At 38.0% G+C, this 24,929-nt stretch overlaps 1 protein-coding gene and 1 long non-coding RNA gene across 2 annotated transcripts in view; one reads left to right on the forward strand and one right to left on the reverse strand.

Moving 5' to 3' along the window:
- LOC309487030 (protocadherin-15-like) overlaps positions 1-24,929 on the reverse strand; it is a 242,960-nt gene that overhangs the window by 118,500 nt on the left and 99,531 nt on the right. Inside the window, 7 exon segments of the mRNA XM_082154579.1 lie at positions 1,239-1,351; positions 2,703-2,811; positions 11,226-11,396; positions 14,842-14,952; positions 15,110-15,229; positions 18,535-18,690; positions 21,618-21,778. Coding sequence (XP_082010705.1) covers positions 1,239-1,351; positions 2,703-2,811; positions 11,226-11,396; positions 14,842-14,952; positions 15,110-15,229; positions 18,535-18,690; positions 21,618-21,778 — 941 coding nt within the window.
- The window catches only part of LOC309487050, a 200,504-nt gene continuing 196,321 nt past the window's right edge, over positions 20,747-24,929 (forward strand). The window contains exon 1 of the long non-coding RNA XR_014201736.1: positions 20,747-21,306. This is a non-coding gene — a long non-coding RNA (uncharacterized lncRNA). The remainder of the gene's footprint in view (positions 21,307-24,929) is intronic.

Below are 24,929 nucleotides of genomic sequence, written 5' to 3' on the forward strand. Positions count from 1 at the left end.
GCATACATGTCTATGATCGGCCATGCTCATCACTGCAACCTTTCATGCCACGATCTTAATATAATGCCATAGATCTAATTGCATTGCTATAATTATAACTTTTCACGAGTGATTAACATTGAGAGCGGTAATAGTAATAACGTGCTAAAAGATTTCGAGAGAATTCCACTTGATGTACTTATTTCATATGCAAAGATGTTAGCCAATCACAGCAGTGGGCGTTTACACTGAAGTAACAAAAGACACGCCCCTTCAAACAGAGCGTTCAAATCAGGCAAAAATCAGGCAAAATCAAACATTTTTGAAGTAAAAATCATACTAACATTATGAGTGCACCCCAGGAAACATTATGAAACAATAAAACAATGCAGTACATGACCATTTTAAAGCGTGCAGAATTCTACAGTAGATCTAACACACCTTAACTGACAAAAATAACCGTAATTTTTACACTTCTAGTCAAATATTGTGCTGCAAACATCAGTAAGAGCTTTAACTTGTCAATGTTGGAAAATGATCACGGTATAAGCGGGATAATCAACGGCTAGCTGTACATTAAGCGATTTGAATGCTCGGGTGTTTCTTGGCCTCCATGTTATGCATTAAAATGATTTAATGCGCAGCTAGCCATGGATTATCCTTTACTTATCATCAATCCTTTGATGAATAGAAAGTTTAACAGAAAGAACAGCATTAATTCGAAATATACAGTAAATCCTTTGTAACATTATAAATGTCACTTTTAATCAGTTTAGTGCATCCTTGCTGAATAAAATAACATTTATTTTCCTTCAAATAATTGTTTTGAGAGGTAAACTAACTTTTAAATATAGTTTTTCACTTGGGACTGCAATCTCCATTAAACGTATATATATGATGCTACTTTATCTAGTGATAATCTTAAAATAATGATGCTGCGTACCTTTTTATAACTATATAGTCTATTATGCTGCTGCCTACATACTGTAGGTTTTTGAAGAGAACAATAGTGATACTGTGTACATATAGAAAGTGTGTTCAATTGATGATATTGCTGTAATTTAAAGATATTTCCAGAAATATACTGCAGTTAATACCTGGTGTTATTCTGGTTGTAAAATATACAGCCAATAATATTGTAAAAATGATGACACTCTTACTGGTGCTCAAATATAAGAGCCTCTGGAAACAGTGAGCGTTCAATGAACCCCTCTTATCCTCACAGTCATCTAGAGCCGATAACCTGATGATATAATGACCTTAATGACGAGAGAGAAGCGCTGGTAAAGCTCTCTGTCCACAGGCTTCAGCAGACGCAGCTCAGCTGTGCTCCTGTTGAGGGAGAAGAATTCTGTGTATGCAGAAGGTTGACCTGAAACGCAGTACAGAGAGACACAAAACTTGTGTTATTATCTGATTCATGCTATTATTCAGGGGGGTTATCTACTACTAAGCCATTGAATACATAATAAAAGAGAATTGTATGTCCCATCCCAATTTCTTTATAAATACAGCAACAACAGCAAATGTATTAAATGACATAGTTTCTATTTCAAAATGCATGAATTATATTTCAAATATATGGAAACATAAGTTAGAGTGCAGTTGTGTATATATGTCATTCTAATTAGAGTACATTTCACATCAGCGAAAAAGTGTAAAAACATTATGCTTTCTCAATAACACAACAATTGGTTTCAGTTGATATATTCTATCAGTACAACTTATCTGCTAGTTGCCAAGCTTAATCTCTGAACACCATTTTTGATATTACAAATAAAAAAGGTGTTTTCTCCGGTGAGTTTGTCAACTATGTTACAGACAAACTGCATGCCACTACATAAACTGATTAAGGTCTACATTTTAAGTGACTCAAATATTCAGTGTTTGGTATCTATTCTGCCATTTGTACAGAGATTATTTTAAAAGACTTCTGAGAATTGTTTTTTTTTTGCAGATATCTGTGTAAAATTCTCAGCATGGTCACTAAGGACAAGACTTATTCTATTTTTTTTAAATCAGATATCTACCTTAAAGATCATTGTAATAGTTTTAAGAGATGTAAAACTCCATTCTGTAAACTATACCCTGAAAGAATATCGGAAGCAGCAATATAGATATTTAAAATGTAAAATATAGCTGATGCAAGTAACAGTTGACTGGGCACACTGTGACAATGCCACCCAAGTGATTTAAAGGTAAAAATATATCATATGTTTAAAATAGCAAATAAACAATAAATAGTTAATTCAGTAAAATTAGTGAAACATTCCTCATCCTTCCTCATCTTGATTACCCCTTACACATGCTCATGTTCACACATACCATCTGTAACACGGTTACCATGATCTACACTTTAGAATTAATTATGAATTATTAACATTAATTTTGAACCTGTAATAGTAGTTCTTACTGATTCTTTGCGAGGTATGAGAAAAATAGTAGTTACTGATTAGCTAATAGTAAAGCGAAGTAAAGTTTTTTGTTAGTTAATAGCAGTTACTAGAATGTTAATATATTTCGTCACTCATTTGTTCCTGTTATTCATTAAAGATGGAACAGTATTTTAAAGAGTTAAAACTCATGTTAAATTATGATAAAAAACTAGTCTATGGCAAATAATTAATTCTCATCAATGGAAATGAAATGTAATCTAAATTATAGAATTACTTGTGTGTCTATTTTTCAACACTTGCAAAATTCATCTGCATTGAAATACCTACCAACCAGTATGAAGTACAGGATTCCGGGTCTGTCCGAGGGCGGCTGGATGTTTCTGTCCTGGTCTATGGCTCGAATGGGAGGAGTCACATTCAGAGGGTTCACTTTACTCTAGAAAAAACAGAGACAGAAATAGTTGACTATGAAATCAAAGTTGGCTAAATAAGTTCAATATGTAATGTCAATACATTTTTTATTTCGATTTTTTCAGCCTCGACTGAATGCAAAAGTTGCAAATTCACCAAAAACCAAACGATCTGAACTATGCTATCCATATTGCTTTTATATCCCGGTAATACTTTACCATAAGGTCCCATTAGCTAATGTTAGTTAATGCATGATCTAACATTAAGTAACAATGAGAATACATTTGTTGCAGTATTTATACAGTACATAAACATGAGTTAATAAAAATACAACGGTTCATTGTCAGTTTAATAATGTATTAGTACATTTTTAAATTAACATTATCTAAGATTAATAAATTCGATTTCACACTTTAGATTAGGGTCCAATATTCACTATTAACGATGACTTTTGCCTCAATAAACTCCTAATTAAAAAACAAAAAAAAGTTAAGTTTAGGTATTGGGCAGGATTAATTGATGTAGAATATGATCATGCAGAATAAGGCATAAACAGCCAATATCCTAATTATGTGAATGCTAATAAGTAACTAGTTCATAGTGAGAATTTGATCCTAAATTAAAGTGTTACCATACATTCTTAAGAAGATGTTTTAGTTAACTGATGTTAAATTTAACCTTATTGTAAAGTGTTACTGTACCTGTATCTCTTTTTTTGTGTATGTCAACAAATGATCTCATCTGTATACTTTTATTTCTCAAAAAAAAATATCCAAACAAAGCTGATGCATAAATAAAACATTTTGAGATCTCCATTAAGTTTTGAGCTTTCAAAGAGCATCCACTGAGGAGAGTTTTCCTCTGGGCTAAAAGCAAAACTCTTGGGACACTTGACTGTACTAATCTGTGAGTGTGCATTTCATGCAGACAAATATGGCCTCTAGCAGATATGATAATAAGAAGCATCTCCTTTGGGATGGGTGCTTCATTAAAATGGCAGTCTAAATACAAGCACACAATGTTAAATATGTGAGCGCTGTAAATCAGAATTCTTGTCCACCTGAGACATTTAAAACTACCCATAATCCCCCCTCCAGCAGGCATTAGGCCGATTAATCTGTGCCTGGAGACAGGAAAAAGACTTTCGAACCATATCCCAGCTCTAATTGTGAAATATGTGACCCCATTAATTACCACTATTCCTGCCAAAGGAAATGAGAAAGAAACTGTTCGGAATGGAACACTAGCAGAATGCTTACTGCATACTGCACATTACACACTGACTTCTGATTTAATTATTTAAAAACAGTATCTGGAACAGAACGCATTATGTATTGATACAGAATATGTTCGCAATAACTTATTACAATACTACTCTTACAATTCCTGCAGTATAAAGTATACTGTGTGTAGCATGTGCATTTTCAGTATGTATGAGAAGATAACAAGCCAGTTGCAAACATGCAAGGTAATGAGTTTGTGTGAATACAATGTAGCATATTACCTTTTAAAACCGTTGCACAATGCATCCATTCAGAACATAGTAATTTCAAATCATAGTATTCTGCATTGCTGTCACATCACCCCATTATGCATGTTTAATTTAGTGAGTGAAATAAATTATTGCAAATAAATAAATAAATACTACCATCAGTTTTTTTAATTAAGCAAGAATATCTTAAATTTACCAAAAATTATTTTAATATTTATAATGTTGCACAATATTTATATTTTAAATGCATGCTGCATGACTTTCTAATCAGAATCCTGACAATTAAAAAAAGTTTCACGATTGCCACAAAATATTAAGCAGCACAACTGTTTTCAACATTGACTATAATACGAAATGTTTCTTGAGCACCAAATCATCATATTAGAATGATTTCTGAAGGATCATGTGTCACTGAAGACTGGATGCTGAAAATTCACAGGAATAAATTACATTTTCAAATATATTCAAATAGAAGTTATTTTCTATAAAAAAAAAAATATAATCACAATACTAATGTTTTTACTGTGTTTTTTATTGATTTTTTAATTTTATTTTATCAAATAATGCAGCATTGGTGAACAAAAGATACATTTTTACTGACCCCAAACTTTTATACTGTAGTTTGAATTTTAAACCATGCTTTATTTTAATATTCATTATCTTAACTTTTGACAGATTAAATAAAGACTTATATCATAGTATTTTTGCACAGAAAATGTACATATTCAGTATTCATACAGGCCTACTTCAGAAAGGGTAGGAGTGTTGTGCTAATATCCTTCGCCAAACAAACAGTAACGGCAGATCAACAGAATGAATAGAAGATGCACTAAAATCCAACAAAAATGATCTAAACAAAATGGATTCCCTCACACACTAATCCTTCATAATTTCTGAGATAATCATAGAACAGCAAGAAAAACGAAGAAACAAAAGAGATTGTCTCTGTAAAAATGCAATAACTGCAGTAAGCAGAATGCAAAAAGAGAAAGTTAAACTGCTGGAAATGAAGCAAATCTGCAGCACATTTATTCAGTGCAGAAACTGGCAGCCGTTGGGAACGCAGCTTCTGCAGTGGAAAACATTTTTAGCATAAATTACAGAAGTCCCCCTTAGCAAAGATCAGCCTTGGCCGTATTTTTTCTCCATGTGGTTTGGTTCCAGAACGACCCATCTCCACAGAGGTCTGCCCACCCTATCTCACCTCAACTGAGTTCTGATTTCATCAAACCTTCACGTCTTGGCTTTGATGAGTGATGAACCCTGTGGTTTTACTGAGGGCCTCATCCTGCTTTTTCTCTACTCCCTGTCCCTGATCTCATTCAATCTGTACCAGCTAACTTTCATCATCTTATCTCATCTAAATCCCTCGTTTCTCACCCTTCCTGTCCCTGCTGTATGAGTCTCATCTTTAGCCAAGCACAGGTCAGTAGAGCAACGTATGATGGGAAATATGAAAGGACTGACATTTAACTGGTAAAGGGTCAAGAAAACATCAACAACACTATGACACAAATACTGAGCAGGTCCATACAATGTCCAGTGAAGACTTCAAAATGTCCTGCAAGAGTCCATGAACAAGATGTGATTATTACAAGAAGATAACCAAATGTTCATGATTGGAGTGTTGACCCCTCAAAATACACTGTCAATTGCTGCATTCTACAGTCAAACATGCTTATATAACAACTGCTGATTTTTTATTCCATTTCAGTGTGCAATATACATATTGAGGTCAGCAATGATGACATTAATACTTTTATACTTTTATTTGTAAATGTATCAAGGTTTCCACAAAAATATTAGACAGCACAACTGCTTTCAACATTGATAATAATAAGAATTGTTCCCTTTCAAGGGAACTCGAGCTGCGTCGAAAACGCTGTGGGAACACCTCTGCGTGATTGCGTCATGAAGCACATATGAAACTAGTCCAATGGCGTGACAGAACGTCTTCGACCAAGAGACTATAAAGCACAGCTGAACCAAACAGCGTCAGCTTCTGTGTCTTCAGCAAGCGCTCTGTGTGAATCTATGTCCCTGGTGTTTTGTGTCTGTCTTAGAATTTGCTAGGCAGGAGTTTTCAGATAGATAGATAGATAGATAAACAGACAGATAGATAGATATTATATATTATATATATAAAACTTTATAATGGCGAGCGAACAACATTTCAATAGTGCGTTATCCCTACCCAATCTACATCACGGGTGGGGATACCCATGTATTGTGTCTTGTTCGTTTGGGAGCACAGCACGCTCAGTATGAGCATTGTTGTGAGACAGTTGAGAACGCTGTAGAAAAACACACACACACTATCTGAAGTTTTAGCTCCGCCCCTGTTGAGTCTTAACCAGCTCGGATCTCACGCTTGCTGAGGCAGCACGTAGATTATGGGTCAACATAAAGAATCTACGGCTCGGATCTCGCGTTGCCTCGGTCCGCAATATATTTATAATGCGGAGGAAACTGAGCTCAAGGAGTTCCCCTTTCTCTCTTTTTCCTATTATCACAACTGAAATGTGTGTTTGCAAGCTATGATTCTTTTTCTATTCAAATATGACTATTCAGCCTGTAATTCAGACTATGAAATACTTGTCTGATTGTTATTGGCTGCATTTAAATTTGAGAAATTAAATTAAATATCTTTCTGGCTTTTTAGCTGCATAAAATAATACGCACTTTCTAAATCCATGTTTATGGTAAGGGCACACACTGAATGCTTCGTGCCCTTTCTAAAATCCATGCTTATGGTAAGGGCACGTGCCGAGTGCTTTGTGCCCTTTCTAAAATCCGTACTTATGGTAAAACGGTTCTGAGGACCAAGAAGTAGGCCAAGAAGCCCTGACGCCAGTGGTGTCGGGATTCTGAGGGTACATCCCTCCATTGGGAAGACGGTTTGCCTGCTCCACCTCATTATACCTCATTATACGGTTCCTGTCTCCCCTCTGTGCCCTCATGGGGCCGGTCTGCCACCCCGCCTTCATGCCGGGGCGCAGAGGGTCCCAGCGAGTTTTTACCCGAGGGTTGCTCACTCCCTCCGAGAAGGGCACTAGAGCGGTCAGGCCAGTTGTTCCCTGCCAGTGCGCCGCTTCAGGGCACTGTGCCTGCTGTTCGAAATTTAACAGAGGCCAGTCTCAGGAGACTGGTATCTTTAGTAGATCTTCTGGCAGATTGGAAATGTCTACCAAATATATCTCGCTGGGTCCTGCAGGCAGGAGAACTTCGGTTGAGCCGAGGCTGACCTGTTCGAATCCCAAGAGACCACACATTGTCCACTGTTGGTTGCGGACCTAGTGTCTCTAATCGACGGCTATCCTCTGGAGATCAGGAGGGACCTACTCTTTCAGGCGAGAGGGTCGATCCTTCACCCCCGCCCAGAACTGTGGAAACTGTGGGCTTGGCTTCTGAGGGGACCCAGCTCATAAGTTCTGGTCTCTCAACTGAGGTTGTGGAGACCATTCTCCACTCCAGAGCTCCATCCACAAGAAAACTGTATGCCTTGATGTGGAGACTTCTCACTTCCTGGTGTGGAGAGCACCAGCTGGACCCGGTTAACTGCCCAGTGGGTGCAGTGCTGGAGTTCCTGGAGGAGCGCTTCTCCGCAGGGTTATCCCCCTATACACTGAAAGGTGTATGTGGCGGCACTAGCTGCTTACCACGTCCCTTTGAGGCTGAGGCCAGCAGTCCACAAGAGGGTGCCGACATGGGACTTGGCTGTTGTACTAGAAGGCCTCTCCCTAGCTCTATTTGAGCCCACTGAGGAAGTTTCTGAGAATATCTCTTTAAAAACTGTCTTTCTCCTCGCTATTTCATCTCTCAAGAGAATTGGAGACATTCAAGCATTTTCGGTATCTCCCTCGTACATGGAATTTGCTCCTGGTATGGTAAAGGGTTTTCTTCACCCTTAGACCAGGTTACGTTCCTAAGGTTCCTACTAATACTGTAAGACCTAGAGTACGGGCCTGTACTAGGAGTATGGATGCTTCCAAAGCATTACTGTCAGAAGTTTCCCCCAAGATGTTTGTGATGTGGCAGGCTCATCCTCACGGCATACATTCATGAGGCTTTACTACCTGGACCTCGGCTCCAATCCAGGGGCGCAGGTGCTTTCGCCTAGATGTGCGCATTGATTTCACACAGACGGACACTTGCTCTTATGGCGGCGTGGGTATTAGCGTTCCCACAGCGTTTCTACCCAGCTCGAGTTCACTTGAAAAGGAACGTCTCGGTTACGTATGTAACCCTAGTTCCCTGAAGAGGGAACGAGATGCTGCGTCACCCTGCCATACTCCCGGCATGCCTGTGATCGACTTGCTTCAGCCTATCAGAAGCTGACGCTGTTTGGTTCAGGTGTGCTTTATAGTTTCCTGGTTGATGACGTCACATGACATTCTGTCACGCCATTAGACTGGTTTCATACGTGCTTCATGACGCAATCACGTAGATGCGTTCCCACAGCGTTTCGACGCAGCGTCTCGTTCCCTCTCCAGGGAACTAGGATTACATACGTAACCGAGACGTTTCTTAAAGGGATACTTCAGGATTTAGCATTAAGCTTTGTATTAGTAGAAAACCTGTAGTATTTTCGAATTACCGTGCTTTCCTCCCTCATATACCCCTGCGACGAGAGATTTATGTATTTTTTGTCTGGAAAAAATCCTCCGATGACGCAAAAATCGCAATTTTGCATCATCTGAGGATTTTTTGGCCAGAGGCTAGAGACTACAGCCAGTAGGAGGGGCTGTCCCGCATGTGTTCAACCCGCCCATAGGAGGTGGGATCTCACTCACAGAATGTACACAGTATCAGCCTTCTTTCTTTGGAAGCTAAGCTAACAGGCTCTTGTTCTGTGGAGAAAGCTGAGTAGTAGGGGTTACCATCCTCTTATTCCCGGACATGTCCGGCCGTCAAGATCGTCCAAAATGTCTGGGATTCGGCTTTTGCTTTCTGCAGTCGCCATTCATTGTTTACATGCACACCTTCGTTTCAATCTAGCTGAATTCATTCCGATTGGTGAATCTGAATGTAGTGTTTACATGAACGCTAAACAAGTGATCGGTTGATGTGCGTTTTAACATTGCTAAGAAAATTCCCGCTCCTCTGTGAGAGATACGAGACCTGTGCGTCTTTGACTGCAGCGCGTCCTGCTCATCGGTAATCACGCCACCGGCCTCGCGCCGTTCTCCCGCGGCCCTCAGCCTTGTCCTGCTCTCCACAGTAAACATAATGAATGGCGACTGTCGAACGCAAAAGCCGAATCCCGGACATTTTGGGCGATCTCGAAATCCCGGGGAGACTCACTAGTAGCTAATCCTTGTTGTTTAACTGCTGAGCTCTCTTACCGGGAGGCGTGGCTTGGGAGTGGTCTCCTAGGGCAGCGAAGCAAGTGCATTCTGGGAGTTGTTGTCTTTCATCCACATAAGCCAAAAATACATTTTCTGGCTTTTCTCAGTCTAGAAAGCTCCAAATTCAAAAATAATTTCACATTTCTTCTACATAAATGACCCATTTTAAATACACATTCATCTTTCCAGAGGTGAAGTATCCCTTTAAGCATCAAATCAGCATATAAGAATGTTTTCTGATGGATCATGTGACACTAAAGAATGTCAGTTATTCAGCTTTGCCATACATAAATTACATTTTAAAATATATGTAAATACATATGTAAGTATAAGAAAACTTGTTTTAGGCTACGTTTACATGACAATGATGCACTAAAAATTTTTTTCCTTTGCTTTTAAAACGAGCTCTGTTCAGACGGATCCGCGAAAAAGATAAAACTTAGGCGCCTATAGACTGAACACGTAATATGACGTCACCGTTTTCACAAATCCACATTTTTGTAGTTTACACAGAGGCGATTTGAAAAACTCAGTTGAAACGGTTTTTAACCCCTTAAATTGTAATAATATTTCACAGTATTACTTTTTCTGTATATTTAATCAAACAAGCATAAGATAAATCTTTCAAAAACATAAAAAATTGCCCCAAACTCTTGAATGGTATTGTACATCAAACAGTCAGTGAGTGGTGCATAGGCTTGCTGTGTGAGGCTGAATTATTAATACGCATACAGTGCATAGTTTATTTCTTTCTTTATAGTTCAAGGCACAATCTCATGCACATACCCTGCTCTCAAGCACTCAGAAAGCCTTTCTCTTAGAGAGCATAGAATCTATCCAGGGCTGCCAACTGTATAGCCTCAGGTCACCCTGTCCTGCTCAATGGGTCATAGATGAAGTGTTTCAGTCAAGTTAAGATATCTTCCCCGTTTTATATCTTGCTATGCCAGCTGTTGCATACAGCATCATAGTCATAGCCCGTGACTGAAAGCAGGATCTGACAACATCCTTGCTGGAAAATCCAGGTAAAACTATCTTAAGGCGGTCATTGATTTTACGTTGCTTTAAAATAACCATTTGGGACCAGCAAGAAACCATGGTCATTAGATGGCCTAGGATGGCCTAGATCAGTGTTTCCCAACGTTTTTTCAGCCACGAAACCCTTTAAAAAAATTCAAAAATACCCTACACTAGTGTCGTTGTGACAATAGCAGCTTTATGTGTAGGCACTGGGAATGAAGCACAGGAATGAAATTATGCGCAACCTAAAAACTAAACGATTTGCATTTTTATTATAAATTTGTGTGCGTTATTTGTTGTTATTAGAGAAATCCGAGATTGATGGTACATAATATATATATTTTTTAATTTTTTTTACACATTTACCAATTTTAAAATGTTGGATGGAGTTTTTACACGACACCCCTGCTCTCGCCAGACGGCACCCCGGTTTGGAAACACTGGCCTAGATCAAGTTGAAGACCATCTTGGTCAAGTTGTTAAGATCTGGTAATTCAGGCCTTAACCCCCACCCCTCCTTAAGTTATGGAGGGAATGTTCAACATTTGAAGACCTCTGAGGTTTTCTGTGAGTTCTTACCAGGTCAGTGAGCTCAGGAATAGCCACACGGTATGTGATGGGGTTACAGTCCTGTGTGTTGTTGACCAGAACACACGGGAGGAACATGGGACCTAGATCATCTCCATCCGAAACATCCAGAGTTAGAGTAGTGGTTGCTGTGCGACGACTTCCTGGAAACGGAGCCCGGTCCTAGAAAGAAAAAAGCTGGCATGTTACCATAGATACCTAGACCTTCAGATACAACGTTCACAGATCTGTATACAGAGAGACAACGAAAAGGATAATGAGAGCATAGAAATAGGTGAAAGGACAATAAATTCCCCCAAAAAACATATATATAAATTCTTAAACGATCTACTCTATTTTCTTATTTAAATATTCCTACAAGCATTTTTTTTTTTTTTTTACTTAAAGCTTAATTAATGAACATATATAATTTGTATATCAACAATTGTATCACTTTGAACCTCCAACCTTTTATAAACTATAAACTTTATAGACCAACAAATTAATAAATAAAATATTTGTTGTTGTATTTGTTGTATTTGTTCTATTTGATCCCTTTGGGAAAGATCATACAAAGGTTCAGTGATGTTTCTTTTCACCTATTTGCTGATGATATCCAACTTTACTGCTGCTTTAAGCCATCAGAGATCTGTAAGTTAAACTCCTTGCTCCTTTGTCTTGTGGAAATAAAAAAATGGCTAAGTGATAACTCTCTGCAGCTAAATGCAGACAAAACAGAAACACTGGTTATTGCCCCTGAGGATGCAATCCCTGGGATTAAACAATACTTGGGTGATTTAGGCCAGTCTGCTAAGTCAAGTCTTAGAAATTTGGGAGTTATCCTGGACAAAGACATGTCATTAGTGCAGCACTGCAAGCAGCTGACGAGAAACTGCTTCTTTCAATTAAGGAAAATCTCAAAACTTAGAAATATGGTTTCACGAAATGATTTGGAGCTTATCATTCATGCCTTTGTGTCTTCGCGTTTAGACTATTGTAATAGTTTATTTTCATGCCTAAACCAGAAGGAGCTCTCTCGACTGCAATTAGTACAAAACTCTGCAGCTAGAATTCTGACACGTACTAATAGGAGGTCTCATATATCCTCTATCCTAAAAGAACTTCATTGGCTACCAGTGTCTTATAGGATAAATTTTAAAATTTTGGTTTTAGTTTTCAGAGCTTTGCATGGTCAGGCACCCTCTTATATTAGTGACTTGATTCAGCGCTATACCCCTGTGCGTGCTCTGAGGTCTGTGGATCAGAATCTGCTGACGGTTCCGCGCACTCGCTATCGTACAAGAGGTGACCGATCTTTTCAGGCTGTTGCTTCTAGGTTGTGGAATGACCTCCCACCATCTATGCGCTCTATTGAATCTGTTGATGCCTTCAAATGCAGACTAAAGACTCATCTATTTGTTCAGGATTTTAATTAGCTGCTTGTGGGTTGATATGATCATGTTCTGTCTATGCTTTTATTGTGTGTATTTTATGATATAAATGTTTTGTTGTGAAGCACTTTGTGGCCTTATACCTGTGAAAGGTGCTATATAAATAAAACTAACTTACTTACTTACTTACTTACTATATATAGGTAAATTAATCACAAAATATAAATGTAGTAAAATCTAATTCACCAAGCTGTATTAGGGTCTAAATAAATATTTAGAATCAAAGTTAATTCTTTCCTCCAATAAGATTTCAGTGTTTGAGAGAGAACTCAGTAACAAACCCAACCCCTCATCTTTCACATCCAGAAATGATTCGATTTTCTTCAAGGAGAGCTGTTGCAGCCCTGATGTAAGGCATTTATTTGAGCCATTTGGCTCTATGAAAACATGCTTATGGCCTCTGGGGTCTGGACACCTCACAGAGATGCTGTTCTAGATGGGTTTAAAGCTAGTTGTGTATGCAGCTCATGTGACGGTGAAGGGATGCATTTGGAAGTGAATCAGGATGCCGGTTATTCAGTGACAGCTATACGAAGGTGCCTGGAATTTTAAAAAAGTGCATTGTGCAAACTGGCAACCTAACAGGCCAGACACCGGTTGACCAAAAAGTCAAGGTTATTTTTTTTATCTACAGGAAATGTTACGGAGTAAGTACTCATTTAGCAGACATCTTTATCCAAAGTAACTTACAGCTCATCGCTCACTCCTTACAGGGATCGAATCAGTAACCTTTTGATTACTAGCATGAGTTTATACCCATTGGTTCGATTTTAAAGCAATATTGTGGGTTACAACAAATTGAGCTATACAACATACAAAACTGTGTTTATAGTAACACAGTGGAAGTCAACTGGGCAAGGTATTGGTTAAAAGCAGAAATGTTAATCTCATATTTTTGTTAAAGCACTTATATATTACTTGTGTTTGAAAATGTGTGTTATTGAGCTTTAAGTTGTACTATTGGCAGTGTAGCTCTAAGCAGGCGAACTTATGCATAATACTCATAACCACAAACCCTCAAAAATAAACTCAAAAACTCTCAAAACTCCACTGTAAACTTGCAAGTGCTATTTCCTCTAAACTCTCAAACTCCCAAACACAAAACTCTCGAACATAAAATCGAAAGTACAAATTCAAAAGTATAACCTCACCAACACAAATTGAAAAACTCTCAAATGCAATGTCAAACACTCTCAAATGCAAACTGAAACTTTAAACACAAACTCTCAAACAACTATACTAAAGCCAAAGTAACCAATAAAAAATAAATAAATAAAATACACAATTTCCAACAGCATTCACCTGTATACCTTCAGTTACATATTACATATTGTCAATATTGGACGAATTTTCTTTTACTCATAAATCATTACTATCGGTCACCCTTTACGTCTGTCGGTGGGTTTTGCAAATGTTTAACCTATGAAAAGATTTAAAAAGAGCATGTGACTATAACTTGTAACTCCATTGGCTCCTCAAACTGTCAGAAAAACCTCACAACTTCGCCACCGCCTCTATTGTGTTTAATCCATTTCCCGAAAAGTAGCATTTTTGGGGATACAAGGTTTCTGTCTGACAGTGGCAATATATTACTGTCACAGTCACGTTCAGTTTGTTTTGTTTTGATTCAGTCACATGAGTTTCCTTTGTCCAGTTTCCCGCCGCTTATGAGTTGTCATGGTTACTAATATGATTAGTCCTCTAAGTTCATCTGGGTCTCCTTATTAACCTTGTTTGTACCACTATTTAAGTTCCTTTGGTCCCTCAGTTTGTTGTCAGTTGCTGTCTGTGCACTAGCACACTGTTTCGGTTGTTGGCTTGTTATTCTGAGTTCATAATAAATCTTATGTTCTTTTATAATCATCTTTGTCTTCTGTGGATCTCGTTACGATTACATATAAGCTACGGTTATTAAGGTATTTTATCATGCTATTCTCATGATAACGTGAAGTGTTTAAGCTTTTGGGCTGCCTTGCCCTAAAGACTTCAACAGTCTTTGTAAGTGCATTATTGTAAACACAATTTTAAAATGTATTATCTCTGATAATTAACAGCATGTCAATATAGCTTAAGTTGTATTTGCCCTGAAACAATCCTCTTACATGCATTAAGAGTACAAGATCGCTGTGAAATCATTGTATTACAGTGAAGGATGTTTTATGTGTTAATAATCTTACATTGGCCTGGACTATAATTAGATAGCGAGTTCTCTCCTCATAGTTCAGCCGCTCTGCCAAAACAATGTTACCAGACAGAGTCCCAGCAACCTGCACGGTCCTGTTTGACATCTGAAGCGGAGAGATAAAAAGAGAGATTGCAGTATTTTAAATAAAACATGACAGTTTGAAAGTTCAATATTCATGCATAATGTCACTAAATTAATCATTAATTACAATGAAGAACTTGAGTGTAACTGCAGAAGGTCTGTTTGATCTGAGGAAATACCGGGTCATTTGGGTTGTACTGAATGGCGTATTCAATCTGTCCGTTTGGTCCGTCATCAATATCCGTGGCTCCATTGTTTCCTGAGAAGCCGGTAAAGATGGTGGTACCGACAGGAGTGAGCTAGAGAGATATCATTAAAAAACACAAGAAACAAACATCAGACACTGGCTATATGCTTGTGTAACAACACAGCAACTATGCTTGTGTAACCAAACAGCAACTCGTATAGGGCTCAGATGTGACCCATGTGACCCATATAGTGTGTGTGTGTGTGTGTGTGTGCGCGTGTGTGTGTGTGTGTGTGTGTGTGTGTGTGTGTGTGTGTGTGTGTGTGTGTGTGTGTGTGTGTGTGTGTTCCTTTTTGATCCCCTTAGAAGACAGACTAGACGAGAACATGAGAGGAAGAAAAAAATACAAAGAAAACGACACCAAGAAAAAAACAAAAAAAACAAGGAGAAAACAACAGACAGCAAAAGTCAAAATGGAAAGAGCACAACCTGCACACACATACACACACTACTGAAATTAAAATAACAGGTTAGGGTCATTGTACAGCTATGGTAACATTTCCATCTGGAATTTTTCCTGATTTAACATATCAATAATACATTTAACCTATACTGTGCTATATTAAATAATTTCCCTTCTTTCTTATTATATATAAAGTCTCATTAAAACATTTCTGATTTTTAAAACATATATTAATGATTTACCCATAGCTGGCATACTCATCTGTCTGTGGTGTTACACATAATTGAAAGGTAATAGGAACCAATTACAGCAGTGACAGTACATTCCTAAATAAATTGATTGTCAATATGATGGAATATATTACAAAAAGACAAATGCTAGCATTAATCTTCAAATCACTTATGATATTTTCATACAAATTCAAAAACATTTTACAAATGAGTAATTCTTGCATTATCTTTTGATAAAAAATGCTGGATTGATCACTTCTGCTTGTATTATAACTATTTGCTAATTTCTTTGGACAAGATTGTCGGCCAAACAAATAAATGCAAATAAGATAACAGCCGAAAAAATAAAAATAAAAATAAAAAATAGAGGAAAACACAAAACTGTATTACAAAGTAGAGTTTTTCAAAATGATAACTGAAAATATTTTTTAAGCCGTATACATGTTTTTATTCTGCCATTTGAATGTCTTTCTGCTGTGACCACAATGTGCAATGTCCCATGTAATTGCATGTTACATTGCATAATTGAAGAGATGGAAGGGATGAAGCCAAAACAATTTTTGGAAAACAACCTGACAATCTGCAGCTAATCTCATCTTGATTGGAATTCTGAGGTCAATGTCAGCCTCTCTGAGGACCCACATACAGTATCAGTCTACATTGTACTGCCTCTGGGGCTCCAAATCACCCAGAAAACCCATAAACCAAGGCACGGCCAAAAGCAACTCACATGATCACATCTGCTACCACTACCTGATACTTTCCCCTCTTACTTCATCACTTCACTGTATTTATCCTCCCTCTCTTTCTCATTTCACATGTAAAGGAGGAGAGAGGCAGAAAGAAAAGAATGACAGCATATTCGACTTCAAGGTGAGTAGAAAGATTGACAAGCATAAAGAAGCCAAGCTTTTACACACCCCCAACACGTACACGCTCACGGAAGTTATTCAAACGTATTCCAAATAAATGAAAGCCATTACATTTAAAAATAGTCCTGATATCTGAACTTGTGGAGAGGAGGGTCAGGCGTGTGTGCGCGTGCATAATTTAAAGTATAATTTTGAGCCAATGCCAAAAGGGGGATGGTTTTAGATCTGAATAACTGATGGAGTACGCCAACAGACTACACAATGACTGTATATCTTTATATGTTTCAGCTTAACTCTCTCTCTATATACTGTGTGTGTGTGTGTGTGTGTGTGTGTGTGTGTGTGTGTGTGTGTGTGTGTGTGTGTGTGTGTGTGTGTGTGTGTGTGTGTGTGTGTGTGTGTGTGTGTGTGTGTGTGTCAAAATCGGCTAAGGGGTAATTAAATGTAACAAATCATTTAAAAATCTGACCATCTTTTATTGGAAAATTAAACAACATTTTATTTGACTTTGATCATTGCCTTTTAAAAAACTGAGAAGATAGTGATCAAACTACATTTTATAAAAAAATCACCTGTCAAGTTTATATATTGTATCAGCATATGAGAGGCGAATTGGGCGACTACAGGGACTCATCATTAATCATTAACAAGATCAATAATTTATCTATTGCCAAAATGATGAAACAATTCTTAATGAGTTCTTGATGTTCTGTTCTTGATCAGTCCCGAATAGAAAGTCAGAATTAAAATGCGAAGTTTGTGCATAAAAATGTCATTCAAAACAACACGTTGAACACGTTGGACTCTCTTTAGCATGCAAGTATTTCACTCAGTTCCCTGAACTTTTCCATTCAATTTCAGCGAGTGAAGTACAATTATGTATTATGCGTTATGTTTTATGCACGTTATTGTCTCTGACAGACAAGCATGTTGACATTTTTTATTTCTTACCTGGCAAGTATTCAGTGAAGTGATTGATGCCCTTGAGTGTGTTTGCCCATGAGTGTGGTTTTTGACGGACATGCGTAAGGGGTGAACCATGTTTTATATTTGGGTAATTAAAAAACATGCTAGTGATGTTCAAATTTCTTTTTGTAGTTCATTCTAACTTTTTTTACGGAATGAAGTTTATTTTGTGGCTTAAATAAATGATGAGTGAAATTTTTGGCTTGTCAAAGAAAGATACGTTAAGCTATCGCAAATTCATTGAATTTTGAAAATCAAGTAAATTTTTTACTAGGAAATGAGTGGTTTTTTTGCACAAAGTTTTTTTTTATTGTCTCTTATGATAAAAATATTTTATTTTAAACCATGAAAATGCAGTTCCTGTTGTAAGCAATAGTTTTTTTTAGCTTTTTTTTAAAACTGTTGTACCATTATTACCCCATAAGCAGATTTTATATTATATGTATAACACAGACACACACACACACACACACACACACACACACACACACACACACACACACACATATATATATATATACACACATACATGTATATACTGTACATACTTTACTGTCAATTTTGATTCAGATAATGCATCCTTGCTGAATAAAAGTAATCATTTCTTAAAAGAAAAGAAAATCTTACTGACCCCAAACTTTTAAACAATAATACTATATATAAATTCCCAGCTGTAATTTCTTCTGGTTCATTCATCACATTGCATTGCCAGATACCATACCCACCACAATGCTTTGTTGTTTTGTTGCACATTTTGTCAAATGAGGCAGGTTGTCCAAGTATCCCATGAATATAGAACATTTGCATACTATGCACATTAAATAGAAATTGAATTGACAGAGAGACAGAGAGGAGACGAGGCAGTGCATAAGTTATCAGGCCTCACCTCATTAACTGATACATAGTAACGAGGCTGCTGGAAACGAGGCGTGTTGTCATTTTTGTCCCTCACCACTATCCGTACTTCATGCAGAATAACCGTTCCCACCAGCTCATTGGTGCACTGAATCCTTACCACAATGGTGGTGATGTAACTGGGCGGCTGGAAGAAAGAACATAAAGAGGTTTATAGAATTTAGAGAGACCAACTATTGTAATCGGATGCATTAGCAAATCATGAAACAAGGACCATGTGAATGAGATCTGAAAGCTGAAAACAAACATACAGTATAAAAGTACATATGGTAATAAATGGCAACACAACCCATTTGTGATATTTTCAAAAGCTATGACCAGTCATCAATAACATTAGAATAACTAGCATTAGTAAAGCGCATTAACAATACAGCCAATCAGCAATCTCTAGCAATAAGATGCCTGTTTGTGTGAATACACAAGATTACATAACTGAATGCAACAATGCAAACAGGATCAATGTCAAGTCTTCTCATTTTCTTTTAGGTAAATAAGGTGTTTGGCTGCAAGTACTCAGAATGAAACAAACAGTGGAGCTGTTGAGTGAAGTGGCTGAATCCCACAAAGCCTCCTGAAGAGGACGAGGAGGAGGAAGAGGAGGGAATGTCCTGTAATCATCATCAATAGTGGCAAGAGAAGCCTGTCACTACCACAATGCTTTTCAGACGAGCACACAGACACATGTGTGGTGCTTTATAGAAGATTGGTGTAATGCACAGACAGGCAGTATAAGAGGGAGGAGATGAAGAACTTGGAATGGGAGAAATCACAATGATCATATGGTGGCTGTAGGAGGAAAATCTTCTGCCTTTTCAGTCTTTTTGATGGAAGCATTGGCTGGTCTTGTACTCTAGAACGGTAAATTAAACTGAGAGCACAGTCGAATAAAGCAACAAAAAAAAAAAACGTATACAAATATTTGCTATGTAAATATTTGCTTAATAAAAGATAAAGCAACAGACAATCCTATTTACTCATGTTCTATGAATCTGCAATTACTGTAAATATAGTGTAGTCAAAAACATTATATAACAAACAACCTTAATAATCACCATCATCATCATCATCATCATCATCAGCTAAACTATATTTAATATGTAAAAGAAAAATGTTTAAATATCTTTTAAATAATTTTACTTTAGAAGCATGCTTGCATTAGATTTTTTTTAAATAATGAAACATTATTTTTTATCATGAATTATTTTTAAGCATAAACCTCACACAATATTGTTATATTTATACTTAAAAATTTTTTTGAGAATTTATGAATAACAATAATAATCTAAAATATACATATTTATATATATATATATATATATATATATATATATATATATATATATATGTATATATATAAATGTCTAAATATAGTTTAAATAGAATGAATGTACTTGAGAAGCAAACTTTTTTTTACATAAATGGTAAAATAATTTTTAAGCATAAATATATACACACACAATATTTCATTATATATATATATATATATATATATATATATATATATATATATATATATATATATATATATTTTTTTTTTTTTTTTTTTTTTTTTTTTTTTTTAAACATAATAATAATAATACTATCTATTACCATTGCAGTCATATCTGACTCTTGGTGATTATATGACCATCAAGACTGTCCATGGATATCCTTGGCATTGTTTTTTCCAGGGTAGGTTTGCCAGGTCTTTCCCCAACCCTCCCCATTACATGGCTTGGGAGTGGGACTCACTCACACACACACACATTCACACCTACGGACAATTTAGTGTCTCCAATTCACCTATACTGCATGTTTTTGGATTGTGGAAGAAACCGGAGCACTTGTAGGAAATCCACACAGACACAGGGAGAACATGCAAAAAAATCCACACATAAAGGACTCCTGGCTCAGCCTGGACTCGAACCGGGGACCTTCTTGCTATTAGGAGAGAGTGCTACCCACTGAGACACCGTGCAGCCCAATAATAATGCTACTGCTAATAATAAATTATCTTTATTTAAGATATAATCTCAGAAAATTCTTAATTTCTCATGCAATTTTGCATAAGTATATTTATCTTGATTTAAGGCTGTTAAAATATTTTAATAGAAAGACTAAAATACTTAGTAAGAAAATGTTGCAGTGCTGTGTGGCTGTCATGATCTTATTACCGTGGCATAATAATAATATTAATAATTCGTTACATTTATATAGCGCCTTTTCTGAGACCTCAAAGCGCTTTACATAGATGGGGGAATCTCCTCAACCACCACCAATGTGCAGCATCCACTTGGATGATGCGACGGCAGCCATATTGCGCCAGAACGCCCACCACACACCAGCTTACTGGTGGAGAGGAGACAGTGATGAAGCCAATCAGTATATGGGGATGATTAGGAGGCCATGATGGACAGAGGCCAAGGGGCAAATTTGGCCAGGATGCCGGGGTTACACCCCTACTCTTTTTCGAAGGACATCCTGGGATTTTTAATGACCACAGAGAGTCAGGACCTCGGTTTAACGTCTCATCCGAAGGACGGTGCTCTTTTTTTGGCAGTATAGTGTCCCCGTCACTATACTGGGGCATTAGGACCCACACAGACCACAGGGTGAGCACCCCCTGCTGGCCTCACTAACACCTCTTCCAGCAGCAACCTGGTTTTCTCAGGAGGTCTCCCATCCAGGTACTAACCAGGCTCAGCCCTGCTTAGCTTCAGTGGGCAACCAGTCTTGGGCTACAGGGTGATATGGCTGCTGGCATGTGTTGGTGAGCTGCAAACTGGGATGAAATGTATTGTAGCGCATGTTTGCCTTAGACTTAGAGGCTTCAGGCAGACTTCCAAATCAAGGTTTAGGAGTAAGGTTAGTGTAAAGGGATAGAATATACAGTTTTTAAAGTATAACCATTATGTCTATGGACAGTCCCAACAAAGATAGTAAACCAGACGTGTGTGTGTGTGTGTGTGTGTGTGTGTGTGTGTGTGTGTGTGTGTGTGTGTGTGTGTGTGTCAGTCAAAGGACAACAGCAGCAATATGTTATTTTTGACAGAATGTGCTTGTCTGTTTACTCACGTCTCGGTCCAGCACTCGTCCGGTGCTGTTGAGATACAGTCTCTGCAGTGCGGGGTCAAGGATAACCCAGTAATCATAGTTGTCCAGCAGTGTCAAGGAGATGGTTCTATCTGGATCCTGAGCGCGACCGTTGATCTCCATTTTTTCCACTAGAACGGTACCTGACAGAAAGAGATTGGCAGGAAATGGTTTGGTTTCCAGGTGCATGATGGGATATTGACGTCCTCAAGTTATATGTAAAATACAAGTAATAAATGCTTATAATAATAATGATTTCCTTATGAATAAATAAAAGTTGTAAATCCTCATTCTGTACAGATTCATTAGTGTTCTATTTTGGCTCATAAATATCTGTGTATGAGAAGCTGATTATGTAAGAATTTGAAGGTCATAATTTCAGCATGTGTTAATGTATGGTTGGCTGAGTTTTCGCCTCTCCTCCAAGAAAATTACACTTCATTTTATGCTTCAATGTGTTACAAATTATTTCAACTCCTTTTGAATCCCTGCAGAAAAAACTAAATAATCAGTCCTCACAGAGTATAAACCATTATCCAGCGCTATTCAATTAAAGTTCCAAGAGGTCCATGCTCTGCTTTTTCTTCCCAACAAAGATCCGGACAATCAAAACAACTATGTTTGTAAATTAAATGAATATCCCTCAAATATGCATCTGCACTGGAATGGATAACATTATTTTAGATAACATTCACCTGAGAGCCAGCTTAAAGGGATAGTTTTGATAATGGGAGTGAATGGCTGTATGTCTTTGGAAGTCCATCAATGAGCATCTATTCATGATTAAAGTGGTCCACGCGTCTTCGGGGGTTAATAAAGGCCTTCTGAAGTGAAGCGATGCATTCGTGTTAGAAAAATATTCATATTTAAAACTTTATCAACTGAAATATCTAGCTTCTGGCAGACGGCCGTACACATCGATTTACGCCAAAAGAGTAACCTTTGAACTTGACGCGCAACGTATCGTATCTCTCCCGTGAACAATCAAAATACAAACAGCATGTCCCACTGGAGACAGTAATATATTGAAACACTGTTACACCCTAATGAAAGATGCATATCACTCTGTTCCATGTGCAGCTTATTATTTTCCATCCTACAGGCAGAAACTGAAATCAGCTAAACCTTTAATAAGGACTGTATAAATATGGACTAATGAATCAGAGCAGGAACTACAAGCCTGCTTCGACTGCACTGATTGGGAGTGTTTTTGAACCTACAGCCTGGACATCTGGACGACCTCACTGATACAGTAACATTATACATCAGTATCTTTGAGAATATGTGCATTCCTACTAGGACATTTTTATCATTCAGTAATGATAAACCATGGTTTACAGCAAAACTGACAGCTTCATCATGCCAAAGAGGCTGCTTACAGAAGTGGGGACAGAATCCTGTACAACCAGGCCAGAAACACTGACAATGGAGATCAGAGTGGCTAAAAGAATCTGAAATAACAGTTTTCAGCCAACATTCCGGCATCAGTCTGGACAGGTCTGAGAAACATAAAGGACAGTACACCCACCCCATGATCTGTGGAGAATCAATAACTGGCTGAGGATCTGAATGTGTTTTAATGCCAGTTTGAAAACCCCCAGTCTCACACCGCACAACCGCTCTTATCTGCACTTCACACATACACCAACACCTCCTGCAACCCCCATCGTCACGCCTTCCGCTATTCAACCTGCCTTTATGTTCTGTGTGGAGGATGTGTGCCGGGTCTTCAAAAAACAGAGGACTAGGAAAGCTTCAAGTCCAGACAGACGTCTCACCTGCTTGTTTAAAAGCTTGCGCTGACCAACTGACCCCAGTCTTCATGCAGATCTTCAACAGATCACTGGAGCAGTGTGAAGTTCTCTTCTGCTTTAAATGCTCCAATATCATTTCAACCTTCAGTTTGCTTATAGAGCAAACAGGTCTGTGGATGATTCAGTCAACAGGGGATTGCACTACATCCTGCAACACCTCAACAGACCTGGGAATTACATAAGGATCGTATTTGTGGACTTCAGTTCGGCCTTCAATCCCATCAAGACTGATCTTCTCTTAGCAAAACTGACCCAGCTCTCTGTGCCCACCCCAATCTGTCAGTGGATCTCCAGCTTTCTGACATAGGCAGCAGTTATTGAGACTGGGGAAACTAACATCCAGGACCCTCACTATCAGCACTGGAGCTCCTCAGTGTAGCATTGGAGTCATTCAGGTTCCTGGGCTCTACCATCTCTCAGGACCTGAAGTGGGACAATCACATTGACTCCATTGTGAAAAAGGCCCAGCAGAGGTTGTATTTCTTTCGCCAGCTGAATAAGTTCAATCTGCCACAGGAGCCGCTGATACAATTCTACTCGGCCATCATTGAGTCTGTCCTGTGTTCATCTATAACAGTCTGGTTTGCTTCAGCCACCAAATAGGACATCAGAAGACTACAAAGGACAGTCAGGACTGCTGAGAGGATCGCTTTCCACTGTCATGACAGTGCGAGCCAAGGCAAAAAAAAAAATGTCGGGTGGGGCCAATGGCCTCGGACCTGAAGCACCAAGGGCAAAATCAAGTCGCGTTTCCATTGTCGGGCTAGTCGCCTGGCAGCGCTACTCTAAAACCTTAACACACCTCCATAGATCAATGTCACACAACCTCACCATTTCACCACCAGTAATAAAAATGTTGCAGTGACAGTAATTTATAAAAAATTGTGTAAAGAGTGCACATAAATCATGCTGAATCAAACTGGTATTTAACATTTCACATAAAAAGAGAACACATACCTATTCGGTAGCACCTGCTTCCATTTGCGATCACAAGAATGCACAAAACAAATGTCTTCATAATATAACTAGGTACAAGACTGGGCAGTTTGGTGTATAGCGGTGCTACTGAAGTGGAGATTTCGGACTTGATGAGAAAAGTCATTTTGAGAAAACAGGCTTTAAAGATTTATCATCAGCCAATGAGATTGCGCATTCAGCCCTTTTACTTTCACGATTGGTTGCTGATAAAAAGGAAATGACCATATTTGGATCCGACAGCATTGTACAGGAGAGAGAGAGAGCTTTCCAGCGGTGCATGTGATGACATGGAGCAGACAGCGATCGCGGAGCAGCATGTTGATTAAGAACACCAACTTTTGTTGAATTTATGAAAAATCTACAGACGCAAACAGACAAAGTGTAGTAAAATAAAGACCTAAATGTGTATTTTGGACTTGTTTTCACCACAAGTCTGAAAGAAGACATGTTATTGAAGACAAATATCCAAAAATCTCAAAATTGACCAGTAAAAAAAAAACCA

This window comes from Leuciscus leuciscus (genome assembly GCF_965113295.1).
Source record: "Leuciscus leuciscus genome assembly, chromosome: 22".
Lineage (NCBI taxonomy): Eukaryota > Metazoa > Chordata > Actinopteri > Cypriniformes > Leuciscidae > Leuciscus > Leuciscus leuciscus.